Source organism: Cibotium barometz, chromosome 24 (genome assembly GCF_041138505.1).
Source record: "Cibotium barometz isolate CiBa-2024 chromosome 24, ASM4113850v1, whole genome shotgun sequence".
Lineage (NCBI taxonomy): Eukaryota > Viridiplantae > Streptophyta > Polypodiopsida > Cyatheales > Cibotiaceae > Cibotium > Cibotium barometz.
Window position 1 is genome coordinate 36,541,693 of NC_141069.1, and position 16,531 is coordinate 36,558,223.

At 43.2% G+C, this 16,531-nt stretch overlaps 1 protein-coding gene across 5 annotated transcripts in view; it reads left to right on the plus strand.

Annotated features, from left to right (window-relative positions):
• Positions 1–14,779, plus strand: part of LOC147625246 (uncharacterized) — a 33,679-nt gene extending 18,900 nt beyond the window's left edge. The window contains exons 4-5 of one of the 5 annotated variants that reach the window (XR_015268943.1): positions 9,908–10,413; positions 14,209–14,347. Coding sequence is in view for 1 of the 5 variants with exons in the window: in XM_086818522.1 (XP_086674648.1) it covers positions 14,209–14,545 (337 nt within the window). In the remaining 4 variants the exon portion in view is untranslated. Of the gene's footprint in view, positions 1–9,907; positions 10,414–14,208 lie in introns of all 5 variants that reach the window. The other 4 variants (XR_015268945.1, XR_015268944.1, XR_015268946.1 and 1 more) reach the window with 4 other exon arrangements.
• The last annotated feature ends 1,752 nt before the right edge of the window (positions 14,780–16,531 follow it).

A 16,531-nucleotide genomic window follows, 5' to 3' on the forward strand; every position in this document is an offset into this window, starting at 1 on the left:
TTTTGTATATGCTGTGCATTTATGTCAGTTATTAAATCCCTATGGTCAAGAGACCTTGAGTCACAGGTGATTAGCTGTACGAGATGATCAAGTAGGAGCCTAGGAGCAAAGAAGAGTTGGGCATGAGCTTAGTCGGTTGAAACCTGTCAGCAGTCACATTGCATGGCAAGGAAGTGCCCTAGAAGTACCCGCAGCAGAGTAGATAACTAGACATCCAATAAATCTTTAAGGGAGTATAGGAATCCTGAGCATCCCTTGGTTGCAAGAACTTAAAAACTAAAATGTTAATGAGAACCAGACAAGGTGGAAAATGTGGTTTTGTCAGATTCACTGGACATTTTTGGTGAGATATTGGTTCAAGAATGTTGTATGAGATGGGTGGAACCCACTATGGAAAGACCTTTAAAAATGTCATGTGCACAGTGTGTATCTACCGTGTGCTACACGCATGCAAGACTAGCTTTGAGGTTTGGGGAAGCTTGGAGCTAGGCAGGCTGATTCGCGAGCTAAGTTAGGGATAGGCTAACGAACGGGCACCCAAGTATGGACGGGCGGGCATCCAAGTGTGGACGCCCGATGACCGGCCAAGAGCCTATAAAAGGGTGGCCAAGGTTAGGCATTAGTCATATAGAGAGTCTCACGTGATTTGTGAGAGCTCTATGGTATGGAGCCTGGATCTAGTGCAGACGTGCACCTGCTTTACGCAGCCGAGGCCGGTAGCAATCTCGAGGCCCACGAGGGTAGCTTCGTGATGGTATGGGATGTGGCGAGGTGGAGATTGGTCGGTACGTCAACCTAGTTAGCTCAGCTCGTGGCTCGGTGGGGACAGCCAAGACTGTGGGCTTGCCCACGGCTGTCATGGTTGGGAGGTGAGTCAGGCCTGCACCCCCCTTGTTGTTTGTTTGTTTGCAGGATTCGAGTCTTGTACCAGGAGCGTTCCACGAGGAGATCTGGTGGGGATTTGACAGTGGTATCAGAGCGTGCCTCGTGAACGAGCAAGTCGGTAGGTAGAGAAGATGAGGTCGAAGAAAGGTATGTGTTCAAGAAGCTTGCTGTTTTGTTTATGCATGCTACTGTTTTTTTCCAGATAGTATGTGTTTTTTCATCAAAGAAACCCGTGATGAGGGTGTAGGTAGATGGTAGGGTGTTTTGCTTTGCAAGAAGAAGGTTGAAGATGCTTGTGCAGTCGCATGAACGAGTCCTGTGAGAAAACAGAAAAAAAGCACTTTTGCTTTTGGTTGAACGCGAGAGAGAGAGCGAAGAGAGATATGAATGATTTGAATCGTGGCAGTGCTGGTCGTGGGCTACTGGGCGTTGCAAGCGGACAGGCATTTAAGCAGTCTAGGCTGGCAGCTGGCCAGGCCTACCTAGGCGGCCCTGCTGGCGGGCGCCTAGGCCTACGTAGACAGCCGCCTAAGCCTACGCAGCCAGGCGGCCAAGCTAGGAGTAGGCTGGTGCAGGCTGGCGCAGGCCACTTGTGCGAACACAGGCGCCGGCAGAAACGCATTCGGCAGCAACGTAGGCTTACTGGCGACGGTGGCTCTAATTCGAGGGGAAAAGAAATCCAGAAAAGCATTCGGTGCTTTTGTTTTTTTTTTTAGATTAAACTTTTTGTTTAAAAAGACTTTAAAGACCCCTAAGGTTCAAAGGTGTTTTTTAAAAAAGAAAACAGAATATATATATATATATATATATATATATATATATATATATATATATATATATATAAACACAAAAGCAAAAGCTCAAGTTGCTTTTGGGGAAGGTTGTATAAACCCCTTAAGTGGGCTTCTTGCCACATATCTCTCAAGTTTTCAAGCTCTCAAGCTCTCAAGTTTCCTCGCACTTTTATTGTGCAAAGATCGAATTTTCTCTCCACTTGTCCTCTTCACGATGTCGATCCAAGGATTGGAGTTGGAGCCCCTTGTCGAACGCGAAGGCTTGCCGGCTACGGAAGATAGCGATGCCGATCTTTTTGACGATTATGTGTCAAAATCAGATTTCCAAGAGTACAAAGTTGCTCTCTAAGTTTCTTCTTCGGAACGTCAGGCACAAATTGCCGCCCAGATGCAAGCCTTGCAAAACTCCATCTCTCTCTTGACTACTACCCTCTCTACTCTTTCGGGTATGGATACCTTGGCCTCTGCTTTAGGCCCCAACATTACTCCGGAACCGTTCCGGGGCGAACAAAAGCAGCATACCAAGGAGATCGTGGATACTTGGCTACATAAGTGGCAGGTCCATTTTCAGTTTCATCCATATGATGATGGAAAAAAGATCCAGTTAGCAGCAGGTTTCCTCTCAGGCAAAGCTTAGCTTTGGTGGAAGAAACTCAATCCTAAGCCAATAGCTTGGGCACAATTCGAAGATGTCTTCAAGAAGGAACTCCTCAAGAAAGAGGATGATTATGATGTTGTTGCCCGGTTTACAGCTTTGACCATGACCTCGCAGCACCTCACTTATGAGGTCTACCTCTAGAAGTTTAGGGACTTGCAAATGAAAGCTACAAAGATGGATCCCACTGCTCTTTACTAGACTCATACCGTTTACAAGTTAAAAATAACAAATGCAAAACATTGGACGAGGCCATTCATTCAGCTCGTATCTATGATGATACAATGGTCTCTTCCAAGTCTAAACCCGTTACCGAGCAAGGGAACAAGCATAAAAGAAAGTTCTCCGCACCTATAGCTAACACGACTGAAGGAAAGTCTTCGGACCAACCTTCGAAGAATTCAAGTTCGACACCAGCGAAGAAGAAACGACTCCTTAAGGCTTTAAAGCTCAAGAAGGAGGGACGTTGTTTCATCTGCGAAGAAAAAGGACACATGCGTAACGAGTGTCCGAAGCAAAAGGGTGCAAAGACCAACGCAGGACGCAAGCCAAAGGCAGCTAATCAACTGTCTTTGACAGGTACGTCAGTTACTGCACTTTCTCACTCTAGTACATGTTCTGATTGTCTGTTCAACTCTAAAGTATTTGGCTTGCATGATCTTCTCCGAGTTTATGGAGAAGTGAATGGCTATAGAATTCACATTCTTCTAGACCCTGGCAGCTCACATAATTTTGTTAGCTACAAACTTGTGCAGAAATTGAGTCTTGATATGACACCCAGCGATCATACCTATGAGGTACGCTTACCTGCGGGAAGGCAAGTATGGGATCGAAAGGTGGAAATGCTACCAATTCAAATTCAGGACTACAAAGATACTCTGGAATGCTATATTATGTACCTAGAAAATGTGGACTTGTTATTATTAGGGATTGAGTGGTTTAAGACTCTTCGAGTGCAGATAGATTGGTCTAGTCATATTTTTTCTTTTCAGCATAGGAACACCCAGTATAGTATTTTAGGTGATTGTATACATCCCTCTCAGGGACCTCTTGTAAATACAGTTGATTTTGGAAATATAATGGATTCTTCTTTGTATACCGCTTTCCATTGTGTATTGATTCCACTTTCTTCATTTCTCATCCCTTCCATGGAAGTCAATGAATTAAGTGTGTTTGAAAGCAAAGAATTACAGAAGATACTTGATTCGTTTCAAGATGTATTTCCTAAGGAACTGCCATCGGGTTTACCACCTGTTTGGGCAGTAGATCATCGTATTGATTTGATCCCTGGTGCCCATCCTGTCAGTATTTCACCTTACAGGATGAGCCAAGCTGAGGAAGATGAGTTGGCTAAACAACTCGAAGATTATTTGAGGATGGACCAGATCCGTCCAAGTAAATCACCTTGGGGTGCACGTGTGTTGCTTAGGAGAAAGAAGGACAACACCTGGAGAATGTGTATAGATTACAAGAGATTGAATAAGCTAACAATTAAGAACCGTTATCCTCTCCCTAGAGATCAGATGACCTGATTGATCGGTTAGCAGGAGCGAAATATTTTACGAAGATAGGTTTACGTACTGGCTATCACCAGATACGTATTCATGAAAGACATGTCGAAAGAACTGCCTTTCGGACTAGGTATGGTCATTACGAGTTTCTCGTATTACCTTTTGGGTTAACCAATGCTCCAGCCACTTTCCAGCAAATGATGAACGATCTTTTTCGTGAACATTTGGGGAAATTTGTGGTGGTGTTCCTAGATGATATTTTGATATATAGTCGTACTCTTGAGAGGATCATGTTAGACACTTCACGATTGTCTTATCTATTTTAAGACAGAATCGACTATATGCTAAGTTAAGTAAATGTGAGTTTTTTATGACAGACATCATTTGCTTGGGACACAAGATCACTAGAGATGGATTGAGCATTGACTATGATCGAGTTCAGAAGGTTCTGGACTGGCCTATACCGCGCACAGTGAAACAACTTCGTTCTTTTCTCGGTTTTGTTGTTTTTCTTCGGAAATCTGTGCGGGAGTACTCTCAGCTCACACTACTGATGACCGACTTATTGAAAGGTCGTGGACGTAAGTCAAATCAGCCTATTACTTGGAATAACGATTTGGATATGGTCTTCAGACTTTTGAAAGATAAAGTCAAGGAAGCACCTATCTTAGCATTACCCGATCCTAGTCGGTCTTATGTTCTTGAAACTGATGCCAATGACTATGCCATCGGGACTCCTCTATTTCAAGATGGTAGACCTGTTGCTTTTGAAAGTAAAAAGCTAGACGACACTCAATCTCGTTGGCCAATTCTTGAGAAGGAGCTTTATTCTGTGATTCATGCTCTCAAGGTTTGGAGACATTATTTATATGGCTCCAAGTTTGTGGTATTGGCTGACCATCAGTCAATCAAGTATGTGTGTGATGCGGATGATTTGAGAGGAAGGAAAGCTCGTTGGGCTGAGTTAATGCAAGATTTTGATTTTGAGATCCGTTATCGGAAAGGGTACATGAATAGTGTTGCAGATGCGCTTAGTCGAATTAGAGAGGTGAATACTTTGTCGTTCACCGAGATTTCTACTGACTTATTTCAGTCATTGAGAGGGCTTTGCAGGACTGATAGTTATTTTGGTCCATTTTGGCAGAAGATTCAAGACGGGAGCTCATCGATTGACCAAGACTCAATGATTGAGCAGTCTACCATTCAGGCTGCAGGAGGCCAGTGGATGATTCGGAATGGTTTACTATTCTGTAATGACAAAATTTGTGTACCACAGATCCCGGACTTTAGGTCCAAGATTCTTAAGGAGTGTTACGACACCCCTTCTCCTTCTGCTGGACACCCTGGGATACACAGGACGCTATCGTTAGTGAAACACACTTTTTATTGGCCAAAGATGAAAGGGTATGTAGAAGATTATGTTCTCAAGTGTCAAATTTGTCAGGCAAATAAAGCTGAATGCTTTAGACAGGCTGGGTTGTTGCATCCTTTGCAAATCCCAGGTAATAAATGGAAAAGTATTTCCATGGATCTTATTACCGGATTGCCAAGAACACATCAAGGCCACGATTCTATTTGGGTTGTGGTAGATCGCTTGACAGAAATGGCTAGATTTTTACCAATCCGGAAGACTATTACAGCTACGCAATTAGCACGGCAGTTTATCGAGCAATTGTTTAGACTGTACGGGTTACCGTAGGACATAGTCAGTGATAGTGATTTTTGGAAACTTGTTTTTGAGAAGTTGGAAACAACTTTGAATTTGAGTTCCTCAGATCATCCTCAATCTGATGGCCAGACAGAAAGAGTGAATCAGATTTTGGAGGATATGCTTCGGGCATATGTATCCAAAAGACAGAGTTCATGCGAGGATTATCTTCCTATGTTAGAATTTGCATATAACAGTACTAAGCATACGAGTACAGGTTTTAGTCCTTTCATGCTTATGTATAGTTTTCAACCTAGATCACCTGTTACAGTAGGATTCTCAGGACTTCAGCATGATGCAGCATGTAATTTTTTGCAAGATATGCAAGAAATGTTACAAGTTGCAAAGGAATCTATTAGAAGTGCTCAAGACCGAGACAGATTTTATTCTAATAGACATCGTTCACCTAGAGAGTTCTTTGAAGGAACGATGCTGTATTTGCAAGTTCCGAAAGATTCCGAGACTTTACGGATAGGTCAATCTCCGAAATTATCCCCTAGATACTGTGGACCATTTCGTATTACACGACGGATTGGTTCAGTTGCATATGAAGTGGATTTGTCCTCTCATGTGAAAGTTCATCTTGTATTTCATGTCAGTAGACTTAAGGAAGTACTGGGTAGAACAGACCAGTTAGTTACTCCTCAAGAAATTATAGATGCCGAGGACATGACATTTGTTTCGCATGAACCTGAAAAGATTCTTGGATTTCGTGAAAGAAGATTGTGTAATACGCTTATCACGTAATACAAGATCAAGTGGAAGGATTGTGTTGAGGAGGACGCTATATGGGAGACATTGACTACTCTTCAGAGAGATTACCCTAGCTTTTTAGTGAGCTCAGAAGTGAGCTCTTAGAGGAAGGGGAGTACGTAATATAAACAGTGTGTATCTGCCGTGTGCTACACGCACGCAAGACTAGCTTCGAGGTTTAGGGAAGCTTGGAGCTAGGCAGGCTAATTGGCGAGCTGAGTTAGGGATAGACTAACGGGCGGGCACCCAAGTATGGACGGGTGGGCATCCAAGTGTGGACGCCCGATGACCGGCCAAGAGCCTATAAAAGGGTGGCCAAGGTTAGTCATTAGTCATATAGAGAGTCTCGCATGATTTGTGAGAGCTCTATGGTTTGGAGTCTGGATCTAGTGTAGACGTGCACTTGCTTTACGCAGCCGAGGCTAGCAGCAATCTCGAGGCCCGCAAGGGTAGCTTCGTGATGGTGTGGGACGTCGCGAGGTGGAGATTGGTCGGTACGTCAACCTAGTTAGCTCAGCTCGTGGCTCGGTGGGGACAGCCAAGATTGTGAGCTTGCCCACGGCTGTCATGGTTGGGAGGTGAGTCAAGCCTGCATCCCCTTGTTGTTTGTTTGTTTGCATGATTCGAGTCTTGTACCAGGAGCGTTCCACGAGGAGATCCGGTGGGGATTTGACAAAAAACTTATAAGGTGAGGAGAGTGGTCACATTGGGAGTAAAAGAGACTCCAAGAATGACAAAGACAAGAACTACTTTAGTAATTTATGCCCTGATCTCTTACCTAGTTTTTTATTTCACTTAAAAGGAAGGCTTTTTTTTTTTTTCATCATGAATGAAAACATTGCTGGCTTGGCATTCTTAGGGGTGTCTTTTCTACGATGGATACACTACCAATGTTCAAGTGGATTGTGCACCTAAGCTTGTCCTCGTACCACGTGCATTCAATTGCTAGATCAAAACCCCATTATTGGCTTTTAGTTGTATGCTTTTGTAATTTTCATTGGTTGTAAGAATCAAAGGATAGTACTCCTAAAACCTCAGGTGAACAATTATGAGCCCCATCCCATGTATGTTGGCTCGGTCTTTGTATGAATCAGTGTTATATTCTTGAATATACACATGTGAAGGAACACCATGGAAGGGTATGCATAGACCCTAGTGTGTGTTCTAGGCATAGTTTAGTACATGTGGAAGGACTCCATGGAAGGGTTGATACCTTGGTGTGAGTCCTGGCATGGATTATTACATGTGGAAGGGCTAGTTTAGTACATGTGGAAGGACTCCATGGAAGGGTTGATACCTTGGTGTGAGTCCTGGCATGGATTATTACATGTGGAAGGGCTCCATGGAAGGATTGATATCTTGGTGTGAGTTCTTGGCATGGCTTAGTACATGTGGAAGGGCTTCATGGAAGGGTAGATACCTTGGTGTGAGTTCCTCGCATCGTGATGAAGTCTTGTAGAAGGGTGGACACCCTGGTCCTACTTGTATGGGTGATGCCCGAGAAAGGTTTTGTACAAGACAAATAAGTTGGGAGATGGAATCAAGAATATTGCGCATAAGGCATTTGTGTGACTAGACATGCATGAATGACTTGTTTTAGTTGCTTGGTATTTTTGTATGTGATTGTCCATGGACTCCGGGGACGCTTGGAAACCTGTGGACGCGTGTGCACACCCATTTGGGATTGAGGCGGTGGTCATATGTGTTTTGTAAGTGGTAAGTGACCCTAAACTCAATTTACAGCTTATATTTTATTATACTAAGGTTTAAGAGTGGAGGTGTTCACATACACTTAAATTTGGGTGGATAGTTTATAAAGTGTTCACATCAATTGGACCAAAATTTTAATGAAACTCGGCTATTACTCAGGCATGGGCATTTTACATGCAAGATTAGCTTCCATGAGTTGCTAATCTGGTCAAGAGGAGTCATGATCGGCTAGGCACCCTACTTTTGGTAGTTTCTGGAGTGTTGGACACTCTAGGGTTTGGATAGGTGTCAATTTGCATGCTGGCCAAGACTGTTGGAGTTAGTTGACTGCTTCCAGGGCTACATAAGGGCTGATTGTTTGCTACGAGTGCTACAGACCTAGGCGCCTTCTTCATCTCTCTTCTCTGGTGCAAGCGACTACTTATGGCTCACATACCACATGCAAAGTTCGAAGGATAATGAGATCATACATAAATAATAGAAGACTAGGGCCATTATCATCCCTCCACCACCAATTTTCGTGTGGCTTGAAAGGGATTAGAGTGGTGGAGACTAAGGGAGATAGATAAACACAGCTTGCCTTTCATTTTATCGCGACGAACCTTGCTGAGATGGACTGTACAACCCTGTTTTCAGCCCAAAATCTTGCCGGATAGGTCACCCTAGGTGTAGAGAAGGGTGTCCTATCGCTTGCCTTGAGTTTAGGACCTTTGAAGCATCAGAAACCAGCCCCTATGCTTGATGTCTAGCACTCGACTAGCCCCAGAAGTAGATGGTCAAGCCATGACTTTCCAACACCCTCCCTCGATGGCCAGGACGTAGGGTACCCAGAGGCTCTGACGACACTTGGCTCAGAGGTTTGCCTTCTCTCAAAGAGATGTCACCCAGCTATTCTAGCATATGCTGCTAGTGATTCCTCTGGGCATACCAGCACGACTTAGCCTTCTTAGTCATACACGCATTCGGCCTTCATTCAGCTCCACCAAGAGGAATCGGCAAGTCGCCCAGCTCCGCTAACAAATCCCAACATGCCCTCCTTGGCTGTGATACCATGTTGAAAATTGGGGGCCACTTCCCCGGAGGCTACCCATCCCAGTAGTGTTCACGCTACTGGGCGTTTAACCTCCACCATTCTAATCCCTTCCAAGCCACGAAAATTGGAGGAGGAGGGATTATAATGGCCCTAGTCTTCTATTATTTATGTACGATCTCATTATCCTTGGCTGGTATGTAGATGGCCAGGCCGTGACTTTCCAACATCACTCACCAAGTACAATGCTTTTGTAGGCTTGCAGCCTTCTCTATAGACCCATACAAATATCACTCTCTCATATGTGAATGCCACATGTCACACTTATCTTATCCACTTATAAGAGTGTGTTCGTTACTAGAACACTAGTCCTTTTAGGGGCTGTTCACACACACTTTTTTTTTTTGGTAATATCCAGTGCTGTTCACACACACACACACACACACACACACACACACAGACACAGGGCCACATTCTGCACCATTGCCTGTGCTAGCGTAGGCCTCCACTGAGGGGTGCCTCTCATCTTTGCGGGTTTTCCAACTATTCTGCTTCCATGTTGATGTGAGGGCAAAGGCAGTGGATGGACTTGAGCCCAACTGATGGTTTTTTGAAAGAATAATAGTCTGGGAACTGAAGTCAAAATCAAGGTTTTTGGAGCTTTCAGGAAAGGATAGATGGGTAGCTGTTTTGAGATAAGTCATGGTTTGAATCTTGTTTTGGTGCTTTGGCGGAATTGTCAGGATAGGTCATCTGTTTGTTCAGCACTGTGCTTTGCTTATGAGCTGTTAATTTTTATTGAAATCGACAAGATAGTAGGGACTCGTTAGTATTTTCTAATGGTTTTTCTTAATGCTGCAGCAACTTTGCAACATTTTTTCTTGCTTTCTGCAGTGCTTTTACAACCTTGCCAGAATCTGTGCAGAAACTGCTGCTAGATGACACTGCTAGGATGCAAGTTGATCTATCACTAGCAGCATTATCTTCAATCTCATCCAACGAAGCACTGCGTCTTTTCTACCGTGATATCAGTGAAATCAGCACCCCCAAATCTAGGACGGAAATGAGCTTAAATGATGCTATTCCTCCTATTGTTACCACCGAAGATCCCAGTAAAAAAGAACACTTGCCAGATTTTAATCTGGCACCCAGCTTACCTCTCATCAATGAAGTAGAAAAGCTTCATGTAGAACTGCGGTCGATGCTGAGATCAAGTGGAGTAATCCTGTAACTTATGAGTTGCTCTTGAAGCTGGGACTAAAATTTATCCAGGACAAGTCTCCAAGCTGCGCTGCTCAGTCTGATGATTCCAGGGAGCTCCATATCAAAGTTGCCACAGTCATGTACAAGTTTAATATCAGGCAAAAGTAATGTTGCTCAATAACTAATGTTATATAAGCACAGAGTATTCTTGAAGACTCTTACAGAGCTGTTTTTGTTGCTCATGATATGGTTTTGAAGCCTTCCCAAGCAAATTTACTATTTCTTTATGAACATGTGCAGCTACTACTTCCTTTATCATGGAGCAAGCTTGAAATTATAAATGGTTGATGAAAATTTACACATGCACATCATGAACATGAGTAGATATGGTTGAGCTAAAGCAGATGAGAAAGACTGCCCCACAGTCCCCAGGGCAACGTGTAGTACCGCACCTAAAATCCTCTCCCTCTTTCTTCTACGTAGGGTATTGACTTTAAGCAACTTGTGGTGATACACCAATCTCCCTAGGCAGGATCACAATTGGTACATTTGATTTATTTACAAATCCAAATAAACAAATAGAAAAAAGGTCTTTTCGCAGCTTTCAGTTATTCGTATGAAATGCCCTCTGAGGCACCCAGCCCTGTACTGCCTATTGTACTCTTTTGAAGCTCTACTGGAGAATTTAAAAGCCAATAAAGATCTTGCTATCCAATAAAGATCTTGCTTGCCCTCTAGAACTCCAATTTTAATTCTGTAGAGAGCTCCTCATGAAATCTAAGCTGTCTGTAACTTTCTGTGTACAGGCCGTCACACAGCTTTTGTATATGCTGTGCAGCTATGTAAGTTGTTAAAGCCCTATGGCCAAGAGACCTTGAGTCACAGGTGACTAGCTGTAAGAGATGATCAAGTAGGAGCCTAGGAGCAAAGAAGAGTTGGGCATGAGCTTAGTCGGTCGAAACCTGTCAGCAGTCACATTGCATGGCAAGGAAGTGCTCTAGAAGTACCCGCAGCAGAGTAGATAACTATAGACATCCAATAAATCTTTAAGGGAGTATAGGAATCCTGAGCATCCCTTGGTTGCAAGAACTTGAACTAAAATGTTAATGAGAACCAGACAAGGTGGAAAATGTGGTTTTGTCAGATTCACTGGAGATTTTTGGTGAGATATTGGTGCAAGAATGTTGTATGAGATGGGTGGAACCCACTATGGAAAGACCTGTAAAAACTTATAAGGTGAGGAGAGTGGTCACATCGGGAGTAAAAGAGACTCCAAGAATGACAAAGACATGAACTACTTTAGTAATTTATGCCCTGATCTCTTACCTAGTTTTTTTTCCCAGTTAAAAGGAAGGTTTTTTTTTTTTTTCATCATGAATGAAAACATGGCTGGCTTGGCATTCTTAGGGGTGTCTTTTCTACGGTGGATACACTACCAATGTTCAAGTGGATTGTGCACCTAAGCTTGTGCTTGTACCATGTGCACTCAATTGCTAGATCAAAACCCCATTATTGGCTTTTAGTTGTATGCTTTTGTAATTTTCATTGGTTGTAAGAATCATATATTCTTGAATATACACACGTGAAGGAACACCATGGAAGGGTACGCATAGACCCTAGTGTGTGTTCTAGGCATACTTTAGTACATGTGGAAGGACTCCATGGAAGGGTTGATAGTTGGTGTGAGTCCTGGCATGGATTATTACATGTGGAAGGGCTCCCTGGAAGGATTGATATCTTGGTGTGAGTTCTTTTGGAATGGCTTAGTACATGTGGAAGGGCTTCATGGAAGGGTAGATACCTTTGTGTGAGTTCCTCGCATGGTGATGAAGTCTTGTAGAAGGGTGGACACCCTGGTCGTACTTGTATGGGTGATGCCCGAGAAAGGTTTTGTACAAGACAAATAAGTTGGGAGATGGAATCAAGAATATTGCGCATAAAGCATTTGTGTGACTAGACATGCATGAATGACTTGTTTTAGTTGCTTGGTATTTCTACATGTGATTGTCCATGGACTCCGGGGACGCTTGGAAACCTGTGGACGCGTGTGCACACCCGTTTGGGATTGAGGCAGTGGTCTTATGTGTTTTGTAAGTGGTAAGTGACCCTAAACTCAATTTACAGCTTATATTTTATTATACTAAGGTTTAAGAGTGGAGGTGTTCACATACACTTAAATTTGGGTGGATAGTTTATAAATGTTCACATCCATTGGACCAAAATTTTAATGAAACTTGGCTATTACTCAGGCATGGGCATTTTACATGCATGATTAGCTTCCATGAGTTGCTAATCTGGGCAAGAGGAGTCATGATCAGCTAGGCACCCTACTTCTGGTAGTTTTTGGAGTGTTGGACACTCTAGGGTTTGGATAGGTGTCAATTTGCATGCTGGCCAAGACTGTTGGAGTTAGTTGACTGCCTCCAGGGCTACATAAGGGCTGATTTTTTGCTACTATGAGTGCTACAGACCTAGGCACCTTCTTCATCTCTCATCTCTGGTGCAAGCGACTACTTATGGCTCACTTCCGGGGCTAGTCGACTGTTAGACATCAAGCATAGGGGCTGGTTTCTGATGCTCCAAAGGTCCTAAACTCAAGGCAAGCAATAGGACACCCTTCTCTACACCTAGGGTGACCTATCCGGCAAGATTTTGGGCTGAAAACAGGGTTGTACAGTCCATTTCAGCAAGGTTCGTCGCGATAAAATCAAAGGCAAACTGTGTTTATCCATCTCGCTGAATCTCCACCACTCTAATCCCTTTCAAGCCACACGAAAATTGGTTGAGGAGGGATGATAATGGCCCTAGTCTTCTATTATTTATGTCTGATCTCATTATCCTTGGCACTTTGCATGTGGTATGTAGACGGTCAAGCCATGACTTTCCAACACCCTCCCTCGATGGCTAGGACTAGGGTACCCAGAGGCTCTGACGACACTTGGCTCAGAGGTTTGCCTACTCTCACAGAGATGTCACCCGGCTATTCTAGCATATGCCCGCCAGGTAGTGATTCCTCCGGGCATACCCAGCATGACTTAGCCTTCTTAGTCGTACACGCATTCGGCCTTCATTCAGCTCCACCAAGAGGAATCGGCAAGTCGCCTAGCTCCGTTAACAAATCCCAACATGCCCTCCTTGGTTCTGATAGCATGTTGAAAATTGGGGGCCACTTCCCAGGAGGCTACCCATCCCAGTAGTGTTCACGCTACTGGGCGTTTAACCTCCACCATTCTAATCCCTTCCAAGCCACGAAAATTGGAGGAGGAGGGATGATAATGGCCCTAGTCTTCTATTATTTATGTATGATGTCATTATCCCTGGCACTATGCATGTGGTATATGTAGACGGCCAGGCCGTGACTTTCCAACATCACTCACCAAGTACAATGCTTTTGTAGGCTTGCAGCCTTTTCTATTGACCCATACAAATATCACTCTCTCATAAGTGAATGCCACATGTCACACTTATCTTATCCACTTATAAGAGTGTGTTCGTTACTAGAACACTAGTCTTTTTAAGGGCTGTTCACACACACACACACACACACACACACATGGAGACACGGGGCCTCCACCGAGGGGTGCCTCTCATCTTTGCAGGTTTTCCAACTATTCTGCTTCCATGTTGATGTGAGGGCAAAGGTAGTGGATGGACTGAGCCCAACTGACGGTTTTTTTAAAGAATCCTAGTCTGGGAACTGAAGTCAAAATCAAGGTTTTTGGAGCTTTCAGGAAAGGATAGATGGGTAGCTGTTTTGAGATCAAGTCATGGTTTGAATCTTGTTTTGGTGCTTTGGCAGAATTGTCTGGATAGGTCATCTGTTTGTTCAGCACTGTGCTTTGCTTATGAGCTGTTAATTTTTATTGAAATCGACAAGATAGTAGGGACTCGTTAGTATTTTCTAATGGTTTTTCTTAATGCTGCAGCAACTTTGTAACATTTTTTCTTGCTTTCTGCAGTGCTTTTACAACCTTGCCAGAATCTGTGCAGAAACTGCTGCTAGATGACAGTGCTAGGATGCAAGTTGATCTATCACTAGCAGCATTATCTTCAATCTCATCCGACGAAGCACTGCGTCTTTTCTACCGTGATATCAGTGAAATCAGCACCCCTAAATCTAGGACGGAAATGAGCCTAAATGATGCTGTTCTTCCTATTGTTACCACTGAAGATCCCAATAAGAAAGAAGACTTGCCAGATTTTAATCCGGCACCCAGCTTACCACTCATCAATGAAGTAGAAAAGCTTCATGTAGAACTGCGGTCAATGCTGAGATCAAGTGGAGTAATCCTGTAACTTAGGAGTCATCTCTTGAAGCTGGGACTAAAATTTATCCAGGACAAGTCTCCAAGCTGCGCTGCTCAGTTTGATGATTCCAGGGAGCTCCATACAAGTTTAATATCAGGCAAAAGTAATCTTGCTCAATAACTAATGTTATAGAAGCATAGAGTATTCTTGAAGGCTCTTAGAGAGCTGTTTTTCTTGCTCATGCTATGGTTTTGAAGCCTTACGAAGCAAATTTACTTTTTCTTTATGAGCATGTGCAACTACTACTTCCTTTATCATGGAGCAAGCTTGAAATTATAAATGGTTGATGAAAATTTACACATGCACATCATGAACATGAGTAGATATGGTTGAGCTAAAGCAGATGAGAAAGACTGCCCCACAGTCCCTAGGGCAACGTGTAGTACCGCACCTAAAATCCTCTCCCTTCTTTCTTCTACTTAGGGTATTGATTTTAAGCAACTTGTGCTGATACACCAATCTCCCTAGGCAGGATCACATTGGTACATTTGATTTATTGACAAATCCAAACAAACAAATAGAAAAAAGGTCTTGTTGAAGCTTTCAGTTATTCGTATGAAATGCCCTCTGAGGCACCCAGCCTGTACTGCCCATTGTACTCTTTTGAAGCTCTACTGGAGAATTTAAAAGCCCAAAGCTGATTTAGAATGGTATCTTGCTATCCAGTCAAGACCTTGCTTGCCCTCTAGAACTCCAATTTCACACAGCTTTTGTATATGCGGTGCAGCTATGTCAATTATTAAAGCTCTATGGCATGGCCAAGAGACCTTGAGTCACAGGTGATTAGCTGTAAGAGATGATCAAGTAGGAACCTAGGAACAAAGAAGAGTTGGGCATGAGCTTAGTCGGTTGAAACCTGTCAGCAGTCACAGGAGAAGTACCCTAGAAGTACCCGCACCAGCAGAGTAGATAACTATATACATCCATTAAATTTTTAAGGGAGTATAGGAATCCTGAGCATCCCTTGGTTGCAAGAACTTGAACGAAAATGTTAATGAGAACCAGACAGGGTGGAAAATGTGGTTTTGTCAGATTCACTGGAGATTTTTGGTGAGATATCGGTGCAAGAATGTTGTATGAGATGGGTGGAACCCACTATGGAAAGACCTGTAAAAACTTATAGGGTGAGGAGAGTGGTCACATCGGGAGTAAAAGAGACTCCAAGAATGACAAAGACAAGAACTACTTTAGTAATTTATGCCTTGATCTCTTACCTAGTTTTTTATTCCACTTAAAAGGAAGGCTTTTTTTTTTTTCATCATGAATGAAAACATTGTTGGCTTGGCATTCTTAGGGGTGCCTTTTCTACAGTGGATCCACTACCAATGTTCAAGTGGATTGTGCACCTAAGCTTGTCCTTGTACCATGTGCACTCAATTGCTAGATCAAAACCCCATTATTGGCTTTTAGTTGTATGCTTTTGTAATTTTCATTGGTTGTAAGAATCAAAGGATAGTACTCCTAAAACCTCAGGTGAACAACTATGAGCCCCATCCCATGTATGTTGGCTCAGTCTTTGTATGAATCAGTGTTATATTCTTGAATATACACATGTGAAGGAACACCACGGAAGGGTACGCATAGACCCTAGTCTGTGTTGTAGGCATAGTTTAGTACATGTGGAAGGACTCCATGGAAGGGTTGATACCTTGGTGTGAGTCCTGTCATGGATTACTACATGTGGAAGGGCTCCATGGAAGGATTGATATCTTGGTGTGAGTGCTTAGTACATGTGGAAGGGCTTAGTACATGTGGAAGGGCTTCATGGAAGGGTAGCTTCCTTAATGTGTTGTCTAATCTTGGTGAGTTCTTGATCCATTGTGTCAAAAAGCATTTGCTTAGAGATTTCCACTTTATTTTTAGGGTCAGAAAAGGTTAGAGGAGTTGAACAGTTTTATAACCATACATCGCTTCAAAAGGTGCCATTTGAATCGATGAGTGCCATGATTTGTTATATGCAAACTCAACTAATGA